This window comes from Oxyura jamaicensis, chromosome 6 (assembly GCF_011077185.1).
Source record: "Oxyura jamaicensis isolate SHBP4307 breed ruddy duck chromosome 6, BPBGC_Ojam_1.0, whole genome shotgun sequence".
NCBI lineage: Eukaryota > Metazoa > Chordata > Aves > Anseriformes > Anatidae > Oxyura > Oxyura jamaicensis.
In genome coordinates, this window is record NC_048898.1 from 6697787 (window position 1) to 6721389 (window position 23603).

The following is a 23603-nucleotide window of genomic DNA, read 5'->3' on the forward strand; positions in this document are numbered from 1 at the left end:
TTCGGGGGGCGCGGGCGGCGGCAAGGCGGGCGGCATCGTGATCTCGCCGTTCCGGCTGGAGGAGCTGACGAACCGGCTGGCCTCGCTGCAGCAGGAGAACAAGGTGCTGAAGATCGAGCTGGAGACCTACAAGCTCAAGTGCAAGGCGCTGCAGGAGGAGAACCGCGACCTGCGCAAGGCCAGCGTCACCATCGTGAGTGCGGGCGGCGCCGCCGCCGGGGGGGAGCCGCCGTGGGGCCGGGCCGGGCCGGGCCTTGCCGTGCCCCCGGGGCCGGGCAGCGGAGAGCGGGCAGGAGGGGCCCGGCCCGCACCCGGCCCCCACTGAGGGCGGCAGGCGCGGCCCCGGAGTTTCCCCGAGCCCCGGTTTTCCTCCCGCCCGGGTCGGGGCTGTCCCCTGAGGGACGCCCCCGCGGGCAGGCCGGGCGGGCAGGGGCTGCAGGAGAGCGCCCTGGTCGCCAAACGGCGCTGGGCCAGGCTCGCCGCCGTGCTGGCAGTGCTGTTCCCAGACGTTAGTGAGAAACTCCTCTGGAAGTCCCTCAGAAGCAGCGCAGGTGACACGCCGCGCTGTCCTGGCCCGGCTCGGCTCTGGCTTATGAGCACTGAGAGGATAAACTGTAACGCCGCTTTATTCGATGCTGTGAGGCATCAATCCTCAGCAAAACACATCCAAAACGTAACTCAGGTGACTTTTTCTTCTGTCAGTGAGACGTTTGGGAGTCGGAGCAGGGTATTTGTGCTGCTTCAGCTGCTGGAGCGCTCACTGAGGTGCTCACGGCCTGTGAGTGGGCAGAGGGGTAACCTGCCAAGGGCCGCCCCGAGGTAACGCGGGTGGCTGCGGGCACCGGCCTGCACGGCCTGGCCAGCACAGAGGTGCCCTGGAGGGCTCTCCAGCCCACCTGCGTGTGTTCATCCTCTTTGATTTTTCACAGGGAGTCCTTTCTTGCAAGCATATCAGCTATCCTATTGATAATCAGGTTTTCACTGTTGATAGATCTAGCAAAGGAATGGGATCTGGAGCTTATCTGGCAAACCTCGCATCTGGTCCCCGTAGTAAGCATTCGGCTTCTAGCAGGATGTGGGCCGGAAGAGTGCATGAAACACAATACAGAAGTAATTTATTCAGGGATGACAAATATAGTGCCAGTCGGGGAAACGTGTGCTTTGTTAATACTTCATACGTGTAAAGAATGTGTCTTAATTAGGTAGCAGTGGAGTGCCTTCTAATGCTGGAAGGGGCTAAGACATCTTGTCAGTCAGACATTTTCTCTTTGCCTGTTAGAAAGATAGCATCTTTCTGAACCCCTGGTAGGTGTGTTATTGTTTGTAAACAAGTTGAAAAAATGTTTGTGTGACTTAAGGTGGTTTTGGTTCTTTCCTGGGGACTTATTACCTCACGTTTTCATCAGATTTCAGTTGAAAAAAATGAAGTATTTTTCTTAAATCTAAAACTGCATCTTTTCTGACATCCTGGCTAAAGAGGGAAAAGGTGTTAGACTTTTATAGCAACCTGTGGGCTGTCTAGAAAACCAGCATCTTCAGCAGACACTCTCGTTTTGGTATGCTAAACTGTGTGCACAGCTAAGTAAGCCACTTCTCATTCAGCAAGCAGCAAAATAATGAATGCAAAACAATTTTTATTTTCAGGCCACCGAGACTCTGTGCTGTGGTTTACATAGTTGTCCTGGTTTCAGTTAGGACAGAGGAGCTGAAAAGTCATGGGCTTAGTGTAAGCACTGCTCTGCAACAATTAAAACATCAGCATGTTATCAGCACTCTTCTCATCGTAATCCAAAACATAGCACCCTACCAGCTACTAGGAGGAAAATCAACTCTGTCCTAACTGAAACCAGGACAATAGTCCTTAATATAAACACAGTTGCAGTCAAAATACTTTGTCATGTTGCTCTAAGTACAAAAGTGGTCGGAGATGAGCTTTGTTGGAACACAGAAATGTGTGCCATTTGCATGTAAATGTAGTTAAATGCCAAGTTTTTTGATTTTCACCATTGTGATTATAAACCTTTGTCAATTTACTCCCACAACCGTGCTCCTGCTCCTAGAGGAGAGCTGTGCGGGCAGGGCTGTGGCATGCCAGCTTCCTGCTGTAGGCACTGTAATGTCACAAATCAGCTTTGATTTTTATCATTTGCTGCAGATGAGCCGTGAAGCACAGATAAAACCGACAGGTAGCTGAAATAGCGGGTGAAATGACTAAACCTGTGTGCTGTAGGTGAAGGTGAAGCTCTTCATCCCTGAGCCTTTTGCTGTCCCTTTGCTAGAACTTGGCCGTGCTAGTGCTTCAGGAACACTAAACTTTCCTTAGTTCCCTCCATTCTCTTTAATGGTTTTGAATAAATTCCCTTTAAGCTTTACCAAGTAGAAGGTGGTCTTTTTCCTCCTTCCTCTTGCACCTGTACTGCTGAATGTGTTAACACAGAATCAGAGTCATTTGGGTTGGTAAAGACCTCTAAGATCATCTAGTCCCACCTCAATAGGACATCTTTTGTTTCTTTGTTTGTGCGTGGTATTATTGGTGTACATATTACATATGGATGGGTACAGTTTAGGAATTACTTAGCAGATTGCTGATAGTTCTGTGTTGCAGTTAGTCCTTGCATCATAGGGTTGAAAGGAAGTGCTCAATGTAGGGGAACTATGTTAAGTAGTTGTACTTGGAAAACTGGCTGAGAAAAGGTGTTGGCTTGGCAGGCTTGTATGCTCACTAACTTCACATGAACTCTCCTCTAAAATGTGTAAAAACAAATGCTGGTTTAATACTGGGGTCTGTAAAACAAGCTTGGACGAGGTGTACTTCCATATCGCTGTGCAAGCTCTGCTCCTTCCAGTAGCCTGAAATGGAAACGAAATTATGCTGTTGGTCACCTGTGAGGTTGTGAAATTAAATAAATATACGTGATAACTTTAATCGACCCGCTGTTATTGGTAACTAACCATGGGGGAGGCAATGTGTGGTGAGAGCTGCGTAAATTAGAAGTAGTATCTAGTAATGCAGGAGCGAGTACTGGGAAGAAATAACTGAGATCCCCTGAGCTGTTTGAAGACAGTTCCCTCTGTATGCATTTAGCAATCTTTAATTATATGATCGCATGATATTTCTGCAAGATTCTTTTTAGGAAACGGACAGGATGGTGGGTGCTTAGGTTGGGAAAAAATTGTGCATCTGAAAATCTTAAAAGCTACATATATTTGTGATGTTAAGTAGTTACTTTTGGTTATGGTGCTGCGGTACCACAAGTGGAGTTCCTGTGTGAACTTCCTTTATTTCTTGGTGAGAAAGGTCTGCAAGGAAATGTCATGTTTAGTGGACTTAAGTGTGGGACAGCACAACTTCTCTAGTGAAATAAGTACATTGCAAACTGGGTGGGGGGAATGTCGGCTTTCCAACCCATTGAATTGTTGCCTGTCACAGAAGCTGAAGAACTTCAGCTGGGAGCCGGGTGCACACATGTCTCCGTCAGGAAGTTTCTTTTGAAGTTGGTGGAACTTCGCCTTTTAGCTTTTTTTTCCACTTTTCAGTGTTTGATGTTACAAAGCCGACCTATTTCACTGGAAGACATACAGCCTTTATTGATAGTGAAGCATTTTGTTTTTCTTGGTTATTGTTCTGAATTGACAGGCCTCATAAAAGCAGGCTGCTTTTGATAATAAAACCAGTTTCAGTCCCTCATTCCTACAGGTACATACATGCTTACCCTTGGTTGTTAGATTCAGCAGTTTAGCTCATGTGGATTGGCTTCTTACAGTCAGGCATCTCCTGTAGCATTAGAGAAAGAAAGTATAATAAGCCTTATTCCATTATTTTTTTTTCTAACTGATATCGTGTACTTGAATAGCCTTAATCTGAAAATGTTCCCACTCCAGAATGCCTGATACAGCAGTTTGTAATGGAGATTTTAAAGAACGGCTTCTCATTTTTTTCCCCAGTTTGCTTTGCGAGGAAGGAAAGACTCCTGAAAGTCCCATGCTGTGGGTGTGCGTAGATGCCCAAAGGAGCATTGGTTCGGATGAAACAGAGTGATCCAAACTGCTAACAGCATAAGTAACCTCTGCAGCTAAACCTGCACCTCAGGTGTGAGCTTGGCTGTTGCTGTTCTCTGGGTGTTAGCAGAGGGCAGTTGCATCTCCTGGCTTTTCCTTCTCCTTTGCATTTCTGCAAAGTGATGTGAACAGGCTCCTACCAGCTGGGAGAAACAATGGAAGAGAAAGGCTTACTCAGCTCTCATTTCCTTGCTTGTAGTCACAAATTCTGAAGAAATTTGTTGCTTCCCATAACAGACATCTCCTGAAAACAAACAGGCTTCCAGTGACTTACAGATTGGCAAAATCCAGTGTGGTATCGTAGAGTTGTTACAGTTTTCTCAGTAAACAACCAGAGTTAGACGCTGGAAATACATACGATTTTAGCATTTTGTTCTCAAGGAAGTATGTGGTGGGATGTGTGCGTGTTTGTCATCTGCTGCCACGGCTCTTCATGGAAAATGTCAGCCTGGATAGGTAGTTTGGGGAGGTTAATGGGTGTGCTAGAGTGCTGAAAATCCTCTGCACAATTTGCTTTTTAACAGCTTTTCCAATCGTGGAGTTTGCATCAGAGTTTCAAAGCAGAGCACCTGCTCCAGTGCAGAGTATGAACAGCAGGAGAAAGTGCAGAACAGGCTAACTGAAAACACGAACCTTTGAAAGGTGCTTAGTTAAGGGCAGAGGGATCAATGGGAGAAATCAATTAGTAGGTACAAAGGTACCAAGTGGATCAAGAAAGTGAAGAGATTAATGTTTTAAAAGAGGTACCTGTAAGTTTATTATTTACCCTCTGTTTTAAAGTAGGTCTTGCACGTGTGAAAGAGATGGGTCTGCTGTTTTGTGGTGTCTTCTGTCGGTGTAAGTAATGTCTTTGGAGCTTCATTATCCAACTGATTCAATTCTGGTTTGTAGTCAGCCAAAAAAATCTATCTCAAACACCTTATTCTAGAAATGGTTTATCTACCTGCTTTTTAGAGTAATGACAGCATTTTTGCTAAGATAAGCAAGTTCATACACGGTGTAACTTCATGCACAACTTTTCAGGAAGAGCAGATGTAGGTAATGACTGCCTTGTATTTGAATTTTATGTTTGCCTCATTCTCAAGAAGTTTCTATTGATCTTCTACAGAATGTCTGGAAAGGAAGAAAGAAGCTTAATAATGGGCTTTATGTTTTTGGCCCTTAGGTTAACACGATAAAAGCAGTGCTATTTGCTGCACTGCTGGCAAACTAATAGTAGGAAGGTGTATTGTCTGCTTCCCTTTGGTACTTGGGTATGGCCTCTGGCATGTTGAAGTCCCGGGGAAAAAATAACTGGTAACAGCACATCACGCTCTGTGCTGTAGGACTTCTTCAGTACTGGTTAAAAAGCAAACTAAAAAAAAAAAATGAATCAGTTTCTGTCCTGGGCAGGACTTGATTCAAATAGTGAACAGGGAGCACTGAATACAGCCACTTGCCCCTACAGGGGATTTGAGGCTTCAGAGGGTTGCTGCCTTACCTGCTGGGATTTCTGTCACATCTTCATGTGTTTCTGAGTAGTTCCTGCATCAAATCTTGTAACTCTTATTGAAAAGTGTCTTTGGGAAGAGTATTTGGTTGTAAATAAGTCTCTGAAATGAAGAATCTGTCCTGCGCTAGTGCTCCTAGTCAAAGCCTTCCTTGTTGAGCTGTACGTTCTTGCAGTGCTTTGTGGCTTGGTTAATGAGTTTTACAAAGATACAGGGTTCAACAGATGTCTTCTACTTTACTTTGACAACTGAAAGAAGCTCTCAAGCTCTGAGGAGATGCTGGAACTCTAATGTGCTGGATCGAAAACGCTGTGGCTAAATGATGCACTGGTCTGATCTAAACACATTTTCTTGCTTCAAGTTTATCCAGATGTTTCTGAGAGCTTAATTTGGAATGGATAAGTTTTATTTTTTTATCTGATATCATTGGTCTTTCTCTGTGAGCTTAGTGTTGTATGCTCTGGCTAATTTGGCAGAGCTGCAGCAGCACACGTGTGCCTTTCCCAGGCCTGGCTTGTAGCCCTGGGTTGCCCGCTAGCTCTTGGTTTGGTGCTAGTAACTATGGAGCCATAGGCTGGGGAAGGGTGTTTTCCCATGTTCTTGACTTTTGTGAGGCTCTCTTCCCATTACAAAGAGGTAGCAACCCCAGTGAGTTTTTTTCCCCCATATCAATTTCACCAATGCTATTCGCAGCAGTGAAGGTGAGCTGTCTCTGCTGGGGACTTTACTGAATAACAGTGCACAATAAATGTTTTGATCAACATTGTGCTTAGCGCATGTTGGTGTGAAATTGCATTAGAAACTTCCTACTGACAAGTATTTTTCAGAACTGTAAGCCACTTTGGAATTCCAGCTGTATACTTTGATTATTTTACTGCTATTTTAAATATGGTATGGCATGTATTACTAAATCAGAAAGTCTTACGGGTGCCATGGACATGCCCTACACCTTTGTGGTTATCTTTATTACAAAAAGTCCTTGGCTGAAAGATGAATCTATGCTTATCTGCCAGAACTTGTTCCCTATAAAACCACGCTGAAATACTCTCTTAACGTTTATGTCCTTTATATAGTAAATGAATTTGTTTTCAGTACTGCCATTGGGTTGATACCCAACTCTGATAACCATCTGTGTCTTGCTTGCCTCGAAAGGTTGCACAACAGTTCTACTCCTTTGTCTGTGACTTTATTGGTATTGCTGTGTTTAATAATGGTGGCATGTCTTCAGTCAATAGGAATATTGGCATATTGTTCTGAACTAATTTGGGGCTGGAAGTGAAATGAGAACTGGTATTTCAGAGTACATTTGGGAATTCTTAATAATGCAAAGTTCTTGGAGTTTCTCTAGGCTTGCTGTTCTGTATGTGAAGTTGTTTTGCTTTTCGATGAACTTTCTGATCAAAGTTGTATTGAATTGTGCATCAGGCTGGTTTGTAGTGAGTTTTTATTTTAAGAATGCCATTTAGTGGCAGATTTGAACATTTACTGGCACTAATGGCCCTTCTTCCTTAGTATATCTCCAGTGGCTAAAGCATTTTGATGGAGAGGGTTCTTTTAGTTTCTTCTGCATTGTGCTCCTAAGGGGTTTGCTTTGACTGAAGAAAAAATAATTCCTGTGCGCTTCGCATCTGTTGCTTTGGAAGCTAGAGTAAAACATCAGGCTTCCTTAGAGATTCTAGCCCTGTTGCTAATCCCACTTTGAAAAGCTGGTATAGGCAAGACTGCAGAATAATTTTCAAACCCTGAGAGTTCAGTACTTCATTTTAGTTGAGGCTTTGAGGGTGATGGAGCTTGATTCTTATTGCTGGTTTTGAAGGATAAAGAAAAACTGACTTTTAGCACAGTTATGTTGTCTTTGGTTTTCTTGCGTGTGTTAATTCATTTTCCTTGTTGGTAAACAACTGGTTGGTTGTTTCCTCCTACTGTTGATATTGACTTCAGTTAATATTGAAGTTATTTTCTAAGCTCTTAGTCCTAAGTGTTGGTGTGTATGGGATGTATTTTCACCTATGGGCTTGTAATGCTAAAACTCCTTGTAGTACATGAGGAGATGGAACTGTGTGCAGCACAGGTGTGTTGAGCAATCTTACACAACTGCTCATGATTTCAACAACGGATTTTGTCATCGTGCTGCATCCCATAAGGTACGCTTGGGTGGAAACTGGAAGACCACAAACCGCTTGGAAGGGTGAGTCCGCACTGCTGCAGGCAGGGCTGGTCAGGGAGCTGAGCGCAGGGGGTGCTGCGGGTGGACGTAATGCTGGTTTCTCATGAGCCATTCTTGCAGTCTGCAGTGAAGAATGAGGCAGTGCTCCTCCAAAGGAGCAAATGTTGTCAGCGGTAGGCATCTGATGTATTTCAGCATAGCCTGTTAAAAGCAGCAGAGAGAAACAGTTGCTTTGCTGCTCATTTTATGCTTGGGGGTAGGAGGAAGTTGCTGAATTTAGCAGCAGAGCAAGGGGTGAATCCTTTTTTGTCGTCCTCCTTAAAAAAAAAAAAAAAAAAGCTGGAGGAGGAGAATGATAGGGACAAAATGTACAAACTGAATTTTGCACAAATTTTGGGATCCAAGCAGAATGAATGTAAGAGATGAAGACATGCTCTAGAAGAGGCAGAAAATGAAATACAACACAAATTCCTATGGATCAGTAACAGAAAACACTGCTGTGATGTTTTGCTTCTAACACAGCAGCCTGGGGACATCCAGAAAGGAAGATCTCAAGTTCTGCTTCATCAGTGGAGTGCTGCTGTCTGAGTGGAGAGATGTCTTAGTTTTGTAAGATGGACTGTTATGGTCCCGTGGAATACATGGGATGAAAGAAAGAAGTAAAAGTGAAGGCTAGGCAGTTGAGGTAAACTATTCCAAAGTAAATAGCAAATGTCTAAGTTGGAAACTGTAGCACAAGTTGCAGATGTGCAGATTTCACATTAGTGGGTTGTAACGATTCCTTGATTAAAATTAAAGCAAGTTATCTGCAGAAATATCAAATCATTTTTTGTGACACTTACATCTGTATTTTTTCAACTTGTCTGTTTAAAATACAGACATTGCATGCTACCTGGTGCCTGTAGTGACAGTTATTTCAGTTCCTGGGAGCTGTGCCCCCCTTCCTGTCTTCCATTGCTGTGACTTGGTTCCTGGAAAGAGAGCATTCCTCCAGCTCATCAGTTGATACTCTAATTGAGGGAGAAACTCTTAGCCTAAGGCCTTTTCTTCCCCTTCATCTCTGAATATACCTGCTTAAAATGTTCATCTTCTGTGCGTTAATTTTACACTTGGTCTGCTTTTTGGTTTGGGGTAAGGTTTAGGAGGTAGATGTGCATCTCCTCAGCTGTGCTGTAGATCAGTGTCCTGGCAGTTTCAGCTATCTGTAAACTTTGGTCAGATGTTTTAATTCCTTAAACTGCCTTGGAATGTGATGTTTTTGCTTATGGCTGTAAAGCTTAGGGGGTTTTTAATTCCTTCATTGTTGTTGATGCTAATCGTGATATTTAAAACTCCTACCACATAGATTAAAAAAAAGCAATCCTACAATGATACAGTTCAGTCCTGAATACAAGTATAAATGATTCTTATCAAGTCAGACGTGATAAAGTCTGATGTTTAATGCACTGTAGTACCAAGTTTCTGTTCCTTACAGTTTAATTTCTACTTTCAGCAGATTATGTTGGAAAAGTGTTTATTTTTTTTGCTTTTCTTCTTATAGTGGTGGGATTGCCACTTTGTTTCCCTTCACTTCCAAATAAACAGCAAAAGCAGTTACTAAGGATTTTGCCAAATGTATTTTTTTATCAGTGCTTTTCCAAGAGCTTCAAGCAGTATGTATTTTGCACACCTGTGACAAATGAAGAGTACCATTTTTCTCCAGCTAGTGTTAGCAGGAACTGATTCATAGGCAAAACCCTGCCCTCGTAGACCCTGAAGTCGTGGCAGATTCAGGAGAGTGGACACATCCAGAGAGTTGTCGCCTGAAGAATAAATTCAATCTGAGATGAAGGTCTGTAATAACTTCCCTTTTCTTTGATAATTAAGATATTTACCTGAAAGTTCTTGTTCCACAGGTGGAAAGGTTGGTAGACATTTCCTGGTTTTCTTTTTTTGTGTGTGCGTGTGTGTAGTTACTTCTCAGTCTTAGACCTACTTTTCCACTTCTTTTGGGGGTGAATAGTCAGGGATGATTGTATTTCTCCATATCCTGCAAACTTCTGTTCGTAGAGAGACAGAGCAGAAGGATGTGGATCTTTCATTTTCTTCATTATCTTTTCCTGCAAATTTAATGGACATGTTTCTTGTCTTGAAAGCCAGAAAAGTGATTGCACTTTAGAGTATTGTGGTATGTATAATAAGAGGTCTGAACTGTAGAGAAAAAACCTCCATTCACTGACTTGTAGGGAATCCTAAGTGGAAACACTTGTTTGCTCTGATGGAATTAGAGCTGATACGCGTTAACATTGGGACAGATGGTGCCTTGGGAGCTTCATAACTCAACTGGCTTGGAACAAGGTGTGATGAACATCAGCAACAAGCTGACGAGTGCTTTTCTAGAAAACCAAAGTGTGAGAGAGGAAATAAGGGGGGTTTTTAAGAGCTCTTAGAACTGGCTCTTAGCAGACTAGTTCTGTTGAGTAACTAGGCATGTCTTGCTAGTGGGGTGAAAACATTGCCATCCCTGAGAATTATCTGTGTCGTATTGAAACGAGTCATTTAAAAAATGTGTTTTTAAGAAAGTTGTGGAGGCACCACATCGGTGATCCAACACGTTCTGCTTAGAAACATGGGGTGTAACAGGATAAGCATGGGCTGTCGTTTCCTCTGGTGAAGAAGAGCAAGAGTTTTATATGCACATGCTTGCTGTGCTTTGCCTGAGCTGCGTAAAGTGAAGTACGGCTTTCATGAAGGTGCCTTGGAAGGGTGGTCAACCTCGCTCTCCTCTCTGCCTGAATTTGCACTCCTCTGTCTGCAAAGTAAAACAGTTGTGACAGGATACATGCTTTTAGCAAAAGCTTGCTGTGGTTGCATTTTGTGCAGCAGTTTGTTGTTTTAAAACACAGGTCAGTGCCCGCTGGCACAGCCATAGATGAAAAGAGGCTATTCAGTAAATTAGTCACCTAGTAGTTATTCTTCTGTTTTCTTATTTTTCTTTTCTTTTTTGTTCTTTTGAATCTTTTATTTTTCCTCCTCTGAAACTTTGTGAGCATTCAAGACTACGTTTGCTAGTTGGTCAAACCAAGGCAGTGTATTTTGTCATGACCATGTGCCTACATTACTGATAAATCACCTTTTATCTTTAACGGTAAAAGAGGTGAAATAGTACTTAAAATCTATTAGCTTAAGTAACAATGCTAGTTAATATTTTTTGTGCATTAGACATCTGACATTACAGAGTGATTTGGACTGATTTGCAGCAGGACTGCATTTCTTGCAGATTCTCCTACCAAGTGATGGTGTTGCTGGGTTTTAAGCTGGTATTGATTATTGGTTTCAGAGTAGCCCAATGCAATCGGAGTGTGTTGAACTGGAGTGTTTTAGATGCAAATCAAACATGAAATCACAACATTTCTAAAGAAGTGTGATGGTTCTAATGATCCTGTGTCTATGCAATATAAGTTTCATATTAAAAAAAAAAAAAACTTTAACAGAAAACTTAAACAAAAAACCCACCACTATATGTATGCTACAAAAGTTGCTATGTGCAGTTTGATCTTTTTTCCCCTCTTTCACATCCAGGAGGCTGTACTGTCAAAAAGTCAGGCAAACTTAACATAAAGCTACAAATGCAGCTATGTGTATATCTGTGTACCCATATATGCCTGCATCTTTATTTCATTTTTCAGCAGCTTTTATGCTGAGGCTGAACAAAAGCAAAACCTGTTCCACGTGCTTCTGTATTCTATTTGTTCCGCACTTACTGATTAACTAGCAAGCTATTCACAGCATGAGATTACCAACAAGTTGACCAGTGAAACAGCAGCAGCAGTGGATGCCAAAGAGTAACACACAAACCTTTCAGCTACTCATTGGTGAAGGTTTTATAGAGATGCCAGGCTCCAGTTCAGTGGCCCTCGTGACCTTGTGTGCACATGCAGCAGTGAGGAGCATCTCATCTTGCCTGTATTTCGGAGTGCCTCGACATGCATACACATGGGAATTGTGCTGCTGCGGAACGTGCGGGAAGTGTGGTGCGGTCACACCTCGTGTACATGGGCAGCGGTGAGGCGGGGAAACGGCTCGATGAGATGGAGCCGCTCGGAAGGGCCTGTGGGCCAGATTGCTTTTTCCTGCTGGGGCATTCCTGTCTCAGCCTGTAGCTGCTGCTAGCTCACATTACAGGGCTTGTGTGCAGGAGGCAACAGCGGCTGGGAGCTCCCAGCTTCTGCCTGGGGATGGGCAAGTGACAGGAAAAAAGGTGCTAGAGCTGTGTGTCCGGTGGGCAGTACTGCTGCTATGGTGGTGTAGGGTTGGGCACTCACTGTAGGAAATGTTTAAACACGATTTGCCTCTGCAATCCAGTTGCCTTCCTTCTGGGGAGATGTATTAACACCTAGGCTTTAATTACGTTAAGACCTGCACAAGGATGCCTGATCATGGTTAAGCTACTAAGTGATTTGAACGTTGATGAGTTTTCTGGGCCTTATCTTGACATTTTCTTAGTTACAATGTTTTTTTCAAGGGCTGCAGAGAGAGAATCTGTTTGAAGTGTGTACAGATCTGAAGTGGCATGGAATTGCATACCATCAGGCAATTTTCTTTCCTGCTGATGCTCACAGATTATTTAGTGTGTATGAACACTGCTGAACAAGTTGGTATTTAGGAAGGTAGTCGATTTTGAGGGCTTCTTTAAAGTGCTGTTTCTTGGGGAGCTTTCCATACGGTAAGATGCGTCCATGCGTATCTTGAATGTAACTTCATTTCTGAGAGAAGTTCTCGTGAGGCTGCGTGGGTGATGTGTAGCTGAAAACATCTGATCAGGGTTAAAGCTGACGTGGAAGAAAAATGTGTCTCAAGTCATTTGTCTCAACTCATTTCCCAACGTGGTCTGTGCCAGTGCAGATGAATAAGGCAGTAAGCTCGGTCGCTTTGTAGGCATCGGGTGAAAAACTTGCTGTGCCTGGAGTTGAGCAGCAGGGGGTTGTGACACAAGTGTTTGGACGCTTCCAGCCAAAACCTGGCTGGCCTTTTTGAAAGAGGGTGGTAGGGGATGAAGGGGGAAGAGAATTGCCACTATAAGTGGAGATTAAAAGCAACTGTATTTGAGCACATTAATGGCTCATCATACAGGTAGTTCTCTATTACTGTAATAAAAGCTACGTATCTTCCACTCATACAGCAGAACAAACCTGCTGAAATGTAATAGGAGTTGTGTTTTGAGGCAGCTCTGCGTGTGGCTTTAATGTTAAAGGATAGGTAACATTTAGAGTAGTTGTTAGTAGGTTGAGGCCTAATGCTGGTTTATTTATTTATTTCCTCTCCTGTCAGTGTGTGTTGGAAGTAACATCTGTGGCATGCCTGTAAATTTAAGAAAAAATTACAGTGAAAAGCCCTTCTGCCTCATCTACCATGTTTGCTTTAAAAAAAAAAAAAAAAAAGGAAAAAGACCAACAACTGGGGATTTTGAAGGAACATACCGAGGCATTACTGCTTGGTTGTTGGGGTTTATTTCGTGAAAGTTTGTGGCTTCCACTGTGTGCCCAAAGATAAGGATACGCAGCTCTGCTATTTCTGTAACTCCGTCATTCCTGAAAATTCCTCTTACAGAAGGGAAAAGAAAAGGGAAAAAATCATAAAAGAAGAAAAAATAAAGTAAAAAGAAAGAACATACTTGTATGTCAGAAGTGAGGAAGTGACCCTTGGGGTTGCCCTAGATTGAACAGGAAATCACACTAAAATCGAACCCAGAGCTTGAATGCCAGCTCACCGCTGTAACCGCAGGAGCATTCACTCTTTGCTCTGCAGACAGGCCACTAGACTGAAGAAAGTGCCTGGCTGTGAGTGCAAAGCTGCCCCCACGGCACATGGGGACTTCAGCAGACCTTCCTCGTCCTTCCAACCCCACAGACTGCCGCTGAGCAGTCACAGTAGCGTGCAGTGGTGTGAGCCTTGGTCTCTGAGCTGATTTTTGTTTCACGTTCCTGAGAATTGCTTTTCCCTAGGACATTGGTTGCAGTGGCTTGTATTTCTCCTTGTCTGAAATGTGCAGGATGTGCAGCGTGGTTGTTTCAGGTGCTGCCGGAGGGTTTGTAGGAAAAAACAGCTCTGGCTGGGGAGAGCTGCAGAGTAAAAGTTCCCCCTGTAAGGGAACAGTATCAGTTCACTGGAATATTTATTTTGTTTGTAGATCAATAGTTTTCCGTGTTTTAAACTGGTGCCAGAAATTGTGGCCAGAGCAGTATCTCGAGTTAGCAGTGCTGGAGGAGGGTTGCATACTACAGCAGATTTGGGAAATGCTGCTTTTGTTTTGTGCAATAATTTTATATTTTTAAAATCCTGCCATTGTGACTTACTGCTTTTCATGCCCTTTTTACCTCTTCCCGTTTTCTCGTAGGACTTCGGGCCAGGCTGCTTTCTGAAGAGGCAGCTCTAGTTCAGTGTAACATGCGCAGCAGCTGAGATCATCCCTTCTGAAGCTGCCCCAGCGTTTCAGGCTATATTCAGTAGCAAAGATTGAGTTTCTTCTGTACAGCCAGCAGATTAAATTGCTCTTCAGCTCCATCTGCAGGCTTATGTTATCCATGGGGTAGTATGCATATGTCAGTTCCTTGATAACATAGTGTTGACCTTCACTGAGTAGCTCTTGGATTGTTGAACCTGCTTCCTTACCTCTTTGCAGTACTGGGGAGATTTGTGAAACTTTTAGAAGAGCTAACCTAGGAGGAGAAGGGAGCGTAGGTAACTGAAGTTTTTATGACTTGAACGAAGTCATAAAAAAAGCTGGTGCCTCATTAGACAGCCTGGGCTTTGCTGTTTCATAAAATCTCACCACTAAGGCACTGTGGTTGGAATACGGTCCAGTGATCAGAGAGAGAGCAGCTCACCAGAAGCAGGAAAACTGCGGGAACTAGAAGCAAGTGGGCAGAGGAGAATCTAGCAGCGTGCACTTGGTCTGCTAGAGATATATTTACAGGAAGAGCTGACAGCATAACAATAAGTTAACCCTAAACTTTACAGTTTAGACTAGTGCATGAGGCATGTGGAAATATGACTTGTGATGAGATTCACTTCTCAATGCTATACTCAGTTACTATATACAATTTAAGAGAAATAGATCTCTTTTTCTTTTAAAAAGCAGCCCACTGGGTTGTAAACTCACAAGGACGTGTTTTGTTTTGTTTTTTTTACAGCACTTCACACATCAGCTCTACTAGTAATCAGGATGTCCCATTCTATTGCCATAGAAATGGAAAAAAAAATCTCAAAAAATACAAGAATTTCTGTGCATTTCATGTGCACAAGAGTGTTTTAAAATCCTCTCTTCATCCTTTATTTCTTGCAAAATAACATGATAGTCTTTGACCTTTATGTTCTCGACCACAGTAGTTACAGGTTTTTCCTCGGTGGGTGTGCCCATGCAGTCCTGGGAGTTTGAGACATGGGGACAGGTGGCTGTGGCTGTGTTTCTGCAGGAAATTTGTGCTGGAAGCACATTGCTCGTTTCAGGTTTCCAGAGACAGACTGAGATGGTGTTATCATTTTATATCGCTCAGGGTTTCAACAGTTTGTTTTGTAATCTGGTGTACAGAATGAAGGGAATTGCTGTTTGTGGGTGTTGAATGTAATATGAGTAACAGGAACCACGAACTCTGTACCTTCACAGACCCACTGTCTCTGATTTCCTCGCCCTTTCTCATTTTCTGCAGATCCTATCAGGGCCTCTTTTCAAATGCAGATACTTAATAATGAGACAGATTGTTTGTATGGAAACACAAGGTATGTATATGTCCAGAAAAATATCGCAGTGACAGTCTGTGCAGGAAATAGGATGAAAAACATTTTTTACTGCCTTGAAACATCAGCTTGACTGTGGGCTAAATGAGTAATAGTTCCAAGACTTCAGGCATTATTAAGATAAACATGAATAATTTTATCACTTAAGATAGTCAAACTATCTCCAGTGTAATGAGTAACATGATAAAGGGAAAGAATCAGAATGGAAGTATGCAGATATAGAAGAAATATGGTAACGCTTCATGTGCTTTTTATACCTCATAATAGTAGTCTCATAATAGTAGATTTTTTTTTTTTTTGACTTAATAGTTTGTGTTGAAATTGCTGACCATCGGGTAATTTCAGTGGACGTTCATTGTATTACATTTGATGTATGGATATCTGGAATGTACAGATCCTATTTGGATTTATAGGCTTCCTGTTTGTTGAGCTGAGGAATATATTTCTGGTGTGCTGGAGGCAGATGTAATCCTATTCAGCTTTTCCTTTGAGCCAGCTGAATCAAGCTGGTGTCCTACGCAGTGTGGGCAGCGGGGTCGTTCCCGATCAGCCTCCCCAGGCTGGAGGTGTGGCCCTTCGGTCCTTATGGCCCCGTGCCAGAGCTCTGCCTGTGTGGTAAGCCAGTTTAGGAAGCCCATTCCGGAAAGAAAAATGGGAGGAGGAGAGGAAAGGATTACTGCTTGGGTGTCTCCTGCCTGCTCTGGTCTGTCGCCTGCTCGCCTCAGCTCCAGTGCCGGCACCGAGGAGGGGCAGAGCTGTTTGCCCAGGGCTGGGCAGGGATGCTGGCAGCTCCCGGTCACACTGACCGAAGCACCCAGCATTAATGTGCCACGAGCATCTGGCTACGGGGTGCTGCTCTTCAGGTCCGTGCTGCAGTGCTCTCATGTCAGAGCTTTAGATGGGTGCAGAGCAAACCTGTAAAAGTTAGAAATGAACAGAAACCAAAATAGAAGTGCCTTGCTTCTTTATTTTAGAATTATTTTAGAACCAAGTGATTTCTAATTTAATTTTAGGTATGCTTGGTCTGTCTTTCTCAGTTTTATTGTCTTCGAACCATTGAAAAGCAGACACCAGTAGAAATCCTGTGTAGTGAAGACAATAGAGGAGATGGTTTTGGAACAGAACACATGAATTTTAACGATTTGAGGACAATGAACCCTTGCAATTTGACTTGTTTACTCTGCTCTGACGTTTCTCTGAAGACACAAGATGTTAGTAGCTCAAAGTAAAGCCACATTTAGAAAGTGATAGACAGTGTTATTGAGATATTAGATTCCTTGTGTTGTAGAGTTCTGAGACATAAAATTTTAAAATCTGACACTTTAGTATTTCTTCAAACCTTCTGGGCATCCATATATTGTCCTGATGTGACAAATGATGCTACCGATGCCAAATGTGCTGGAATAGTGGTTCTCTGCCAGTGAGATGCAGTAACATCAGAGCATTAACAAGGAGGTGCTGTGCAGGACCTAAGCTAATAAACTAAGCCAGATAGTGGTTTTTTTTTTTTTTTTTTTTTTCTACCCTCCCTCACTCCCTCAGCTTGGGTTTGTGCCAAGGGAGAGGGGAACTGGTAGCAGATGGTGAGAAGGGCCAAGACACAAAAGCAGTAGAGATGGGAGAAGACTCAAGAAAGCAGTGATGAGGATGTGAAGAGAAAGATGGAGGGATGACTCAACTGCTAAGTTTCCAAATCATAGCTCTAGATTTTATGATACTGGAGATACGATGAGGATATTTACATTGTTCCTATTGTTCCACCAGCTTTAAAGACAGTTATGTTCTTTAAGGAACTGTTCTTGTTGGCATGGAACGTGTCTCTGCTTAAGTAATTGCCTCTTGGACTACTAGGGAATACATCATTACGGCGAAAAGGTCACTGGCACAATGAAATCCTTTAAGTGCCTTCCGTTGTGCAGGATGTATAAAGAAATGGTTATTCTGGCACGTTTTGGGCAGAAGATTATGGAAGTTAAACTTTCAGTAAAACTCCAGTTATGCTTTTTGTTACTTCTTAAATTTTTCTCTCTCAAATTTTACCGCAATAATACCTAGTGAATCTTTATGTATCGCTAGCTATAAGCTGCATTCTATTTCAGATACATTCTACTTCATCAGAATCAGGGCAAATCACACATCTGCAGTTCAGGTGATGTGGATTTAATTGTAGGGAGTGAAAATATTCCTTAACATTACGTGGTCTCATTTACCAAAAGTTGTGGCTCGGGAATTCTCTGTTTGTGTCATCCTGTTGTTTCGGGCTGCTTGTCCTTTGATGGTGGAATCAGGAGCTGGCTTCACCCCTCTGTAGCTGCGACCTTTCATTTGCCCATGTGAAATACCCTTTGTGCTCTATCAGAGCAGACTTTCAAGAGAACTTCTTTATTCCATTTATGAAGTTCCTAAAGTCTACAATAAAAAAAAAAAGGAAAGAAAAGAAAAAGAAAAATCTGAATGGCAGTGCTAGTGAGCTGCCTTTATTTTTAGCAGTGCCTAGGTACTCTAGGAGAGCTGAAAATGAAATTGTCTTCTCTAGTGATTTCTTCATGGGGAAGATGTCCAACAGAGCTCTCATTTGAAATTTGGAAATCCTCAGGGTAAAACTGCAACATACGGGGTTTTTGTTTGTTCTTTTTTTTTTAAGTTGATTTTGTATGCAGTGAGGGAACAGGTCTGAGAAATAATCATCGAATCATTGAATATCCTGAGTTGGAAAGCACCCACAGGGAACATTGGGTGCAACTCCTGGCTCCACACAGGACCACCCCAAAACCAGACCCCTATGTCTGAGAGCTTTGTCCAAACACTTCTTGAACCCCAGCAGCTCAGTGCCATGACCACTGCCCTGGGCAGCCTGTCCCAGTGCCTGACCACCCTCTGCTGCAGAACATTTCCCTGACACCCAGCCTGGCCCTCCCCTGTCCCAGCTCCATGCCATTCCCTCGGGTACTGTCACTATCCCCAGAGAGCAGAGCTCAGCGCCTGCCCCTCTGCTCCCTGCAAGGGAGCTGTAGAGCAGTAGAAGAATGTTTTCCTGTCGGGCTGGTGGTTGAGCAGAAATTCTCATGATATGAACTCTACTGCCTGTGGATGAGAAGCAAGGCGTATCTGCGTGAAAGGATAAACGCATTATTTGACTCCTAGAGAACAGTGCTGTAATCTATGGGATCTGACGAGAAGGCACAGTGCTGAATGCAGCACAGTCTCAGATCCATGCTTCAGCTCTTACTGGAGAACGTTTAGAGAGGAGTTTGTGTTTTTTTGTTTGTTTGTTTCTTTTTAGGAATAATGAAGGTAGAAGTTGATATCTCTGAATTGGTAATCTTTTGATAAAGTCAAAAAGGCTGGGGAGTTCGTGCATTTGGTTGGGAGAAGCCACTTTAAACCATCAGAGTAGTTTCCAAAGTGGAATGATGGGCAATAAAAAGGAAGAAAGATGCTGTTCTGCTAGAAAAGATAACAGAACTTAGATTCATCCTACTGTTCTCCAAGATGGAAGGACAGGATTTAAGAAAAAGTGGGGAAGAAGGAGGGGAATATAAAGGGGAAGGTGGGGAATATAAAGGGGAACAGAGTAGTTGTAATTTTTAACATGGAAACTTGCTTCCTTTCTTAAAACTGTCTTTATTTCACAGCAAGCAAGGGCAGAGCAGGAAGAGGAATTCATCAGTAATACTCTGTTTAAGAAGATTCAAGCTCTGCAGAAAGAAAAAGAAACACTTGCAGTAAACTATGAAAAGGAAGAGGAATTTCTCACTAACGAGCTTTCAAGAAAACTGATGCAGGTAAGTGGTTCCTTTACTGATGTTTCTCCCAGGAACATCAAAGCCGAAATGTTGGTGGTTGAACTTTTGATTTTGTTAGCATGACTGCAGCCAGAGGGACGTGGTCACGTTGTAGCTGTTTAGAGCTGACACTTGATAAATGCTAAGTACAATACAATAACTGTAATGTTTGCTTTTTTTTCTTTTTTAATACACTGATGTAGAGTTTGCATCTCCAAATGCATACTACTGAGAACCAGAAAGTTTTTACAGAGGTGCAAAGAAATAGATGTAACTTAAAGTAAATGCTAACTGTTCAACAGAATAGGTGCTATTTAATTTTAAAAGTTAGTGAAACTGACACTTTTTTTTTTTTCTGGTGTATATGATATTTAAAAGGAGTCCTGAAATATTAAACTTTACATATAAAAATGTGCAGTGATGCTTGAAGGTTGCCAGGAGAGTATCTGTAAGTTTACCCATACTTTTAACAAAGCAGTTCCTTCTCTTTAATTAAAATGTTAATATGCTTTGGGTGGTAAAAGTAAAAATTTAAGGTGCTGTAATGACTTATGGCAGAGAAACTTCTTTTGATTACCCGTGCTGCTAATTTTTGGAGACTGGGTGAATATTTGTGGAAAGTATTGTACATGCTTGCCCTGCTCTGAGAGACATGCTTAAGTATCTGCTATTGTCCTCTGAAGGAGACAGGGCAGTAAGTTAGGTGAATTGTTAGTGTGACCCACTGTGGCTCTTCCCCTGTGATTATGTACAACCTCTCCATGAAAAACCAGGTGAGTTTAAAGAACCTGATTTGTGTGTTGTAAGAATTTCTTCTATTCTGTGGCTAAAGACTTGAGACGTGCTTAGCCCTGCAGTTAGGAAATGCATTGTTTCTAAAAACAATTAGAGCTAATTCCATCTGACACTTTCCTTAATGAAAGCTGGGACTTCTGTGACTTTGTCAATGTAATGCCTAATGTCATGTAGTATGTTAAGCATCAAGAAAACTTTTCCCAATCTTGTATTTACTTTTTCTCCGTCTTTGAGGACTGATGAAAATGTTTCTGAATAAGATTTGCTTTTGCTTTCTAAAGCATACATTTTCACAAAAAATAAAGCAGCAGATGGTAGTAAAAAGAAAAAAAAAAAAAAAGGTATGCGTGGGGAGGTATTGAGTGTTCTTTTCTATTTGAAGTTGTCAATGTTATAGAAAAATCTTCATACTAAAGTCTCTTCCAGGAAAGGAAGAAATGATACGCCAGGCCATGTTGTTTGATTGAAAGGGCTGTGTAGAAATCAGTGACAGAAGCGGGTTGCTGGGGGCCATACCACTGCATTGTGTGCAGCAAAGTAACAATTTAAAAGTAAAAGCATGAATTACACTGGATTTGACTGAAGGGTTTTAGACTTGCACAAATGTGTACTGCACAGGTTCTTCAGTAACTAAATTGACTAATTTTTAGTAATTGCTTAAAATACACTTTGCTGGTAAGACTACCTTGGCCTTTTCCTAGACTTCAACTGTCATACACATTCTGGAAAGTGAGAGATTGCTTTAAAGCTGTATCTTTAACAGTTCTTAAAATGTTAGTATTATACAAAGTAGGTTTGCACATTACAGAAAGAAATACAAACTTACTGTCAACTTAATACTACAACGAATTTTTATTATTTTCTGCTTCGGGCTTTCAGAAAGTATCCTTCAGCTGTCATCACAAATTAGGGAAAAGTGTAAACAATCGGTGATCCTCAAAATGGCCAAAAGTGTGCTGCATTGTAGTGTATGACAATTCTAGGGCGTTATGTTCTTTACCCAATGGAAGTTCAGGTATAGCTTCGTTCTCACTATTGAAAGATTCAGAGAAGCAAAATGAATTCATAAACCTGATGAGGCTATTCTAGCCTTTTATTTGGCATCTGGAGAAAATCCTCAGTTTTGGATTCATCATCATCCAGTAGATATTATCCAGCTTTCAGTAGGCCAGCCACAAGTTCCTGATGAAAGGAAGTAACAACATAGCCATAACTACAGGTAAAATTCTGACCACTGCGTGCTTTTATTGAACAGTATCTCACACTTTGCTTCATGTGACTTTCCTGTAAGTCTCATTCATCTTTTGATAAAGGTGGTTATGTCAACCAGATTTTAAAAGGTGACAATTTTTAAATGCACCAATGTTCAAAATCGATAGCACTGGAACTGTAATTTTGGCCAACATCACTAGGTAACAGTTTTTGAAAGTCCTTTGTTTTTCACAGCTGTAGGGGCTTAGTATGGCATTCAGAGCAACATCGGGAATGAGCTCCCAGAACGCTAATACGCTAGACACGTGAAAGCTGTCTGCCAGAACAAGCAGCAGCACTCCTTGCTAATAGCCCAGCGAGAATTCCCCAGTTCAGCATGATGTGCCTTGCTATTATAAAACATTACATTCCATCAGGTTTTTGATGTAGTTTTAAGAAACTAAATTTGAAACTCTCAGAGTATGCCAGACTGGTTCTGAACATACACAGTAGTAGCATGTGAAAAAGAAAAAAAAAGCGTTTTCACTGGAATACTGCTGTCTTCCTGCAGCCCGGCTTTCTGGTGGTACACTGTTGCTTGATAATAGTTGTTTGTAACTATGGCATTAACTTTTACTGATTCTACAAGCCCAATAAATAACTGTATGTTTTTGCTGGTTAAAGTTCCTTTGATTAGCATAATTTTTGATTTTTCTAGATTGAAGGTGACAGATATGAAGGGGAGCATCCGTATCATAGATGTTTTGGAGTAAACAAAAGATTTCCGTCACATACATTCCTGATACAGCTTTTATAAGCCTTATATAAATTCACTATACTTTCCCACATACTCTATATTTTTGTCTACCTGGCTAAGTATCTGAAAAGTTGGGTGCAAGTATTTTGTAGGCACCTTGATTCCTAGTCATTAGAGAATAGTGGTAGCATTTTACAGAGTGTCATTAGAACTGTTTTGATGCACAATATATTATTGCAGCTGTGTACATGGAATTTTGAGTTACTGTTTTGAGATTTAAAGAAGTGAATCTTGAAAATCACATCTGTTGTGAAACGACGCTACTCTAAAGAGTAATCAATTTTTAATATTGCTTTAATTTATAAAGTCAATTATTCTTTAAGTTGTCTAGCACTCTATTTCAAAATCACGGATTTTTCCATGTTGTTATTTTATTTTTTGGAATTGAAAATTGCTCCAAGTAAGTACTTGGCCTTGGAAGTAAAATGTTAAGACTTATGGAGATAATAGTGTAATGAATAGTCAGGATAATTAAGTAATTGGGAAGCTGTAGCGAAAGATTTCTCATGCAAATCTGATTCTTGACAATTCTTTCAAAAATTGCAAGCATGTTGACATATGCTATTACCCTTCCTGCTCTCCAAAACACCATGTATCAGCTTGAGGATGCAAATAAATAAGAATTGCGTGGAATAAACAGTCAGCTCATCATGTATTTGATGAACATCTGGATGTAAAGAGGAGTCACACTTATAGGAATTTGTTAATGAAAAGGACCTTCAAGATGAATCGGAGGAGGCATTGGACAACTTCTAAGGGCTGGGATACTAAAACTAGACTGTTAGGACAGTGTACAAGGTCATAGTCTGAGGGATAAGTGAAAGTTGTGGGTTTTTTTAAAGGGGAACTTCATCCATTAGCTCCATTATTTCAGGATAACCCTTCCAGTTGTCCCAGGGAAGGGTCATAGAGTAAGGAAGTAAGGAAAATGTGGTCCTACATTGTGTTGGGAAACTTCTCTGTAGAAAGAAGAGGAAATTACTGTAGTTGTGTAGAACTTGCCTGAAGTAATGTGTGCACTCTTAGTGTTAAGCTTTATATTTGAAAGCCCACTTGTTGCTTTAAAGTATTTGCTCTCTTGCCCCAAGTCTGTATCTGATCTTGTGTAAATGCTTACAGTATCTCTCGTACAGTTTTCACACACATTTCAAGGTCTATAAGGCATTGGTCTGAAGGTGCTATGTTCTAACATTTTTTTCCTTCTCTCCAGCTGGCAGCTATAGGTGTGTATGTAAACAGTCGTTAATATAATTGCATATAATTTAGAAGTTTGAAAATACTCTCTTTACTAAGTAAAATAAACACTTTGTCTCAGTGTTAGCAATTCTGTTTTTCAGTGTTAGGGTTTCAGCATTAATTGTTGTTTGTTTTTTCTGATCAAAGCCAGTGAAAGGGAAGAAAAGATTTTACCGAATTGTGAGTGACAGATACCATTAACATGTGTTTTGGGGGAGTGCTAGTACTCTTTTCTTTCCACTTTGAATAATATTCATTTTACTTCCTGGGGTATTTATGTTCAAATC

General features: G+C 41.7%; 1 protein-coding gene across 1 annotated transcript in view; it reads left to right on the top strand.

Annotated features, from left to right (window-relative positions):
• Positions 1-4: 4 nt before the first annotated feature.
• Positions 5-23603, top strand: part of CCDC6 (coiled-coil domain containing 6) — a gene marked incomplete at its 5' end in the record, with an annotated part of 49933 nt that continues 26334 nt past the window's right edge. Inside the window, 2 exons of the mRNA XM_035330047.1 lie at positions 5-193; positions 19128-19277. Coding sequence (XP_035185938.1) covers positions 5-193; positions 19128-19277 — 339 coding nt within the window. The remainder of the gene's footprint in view (positions 194-19127; positions 19278-23603) is intronic.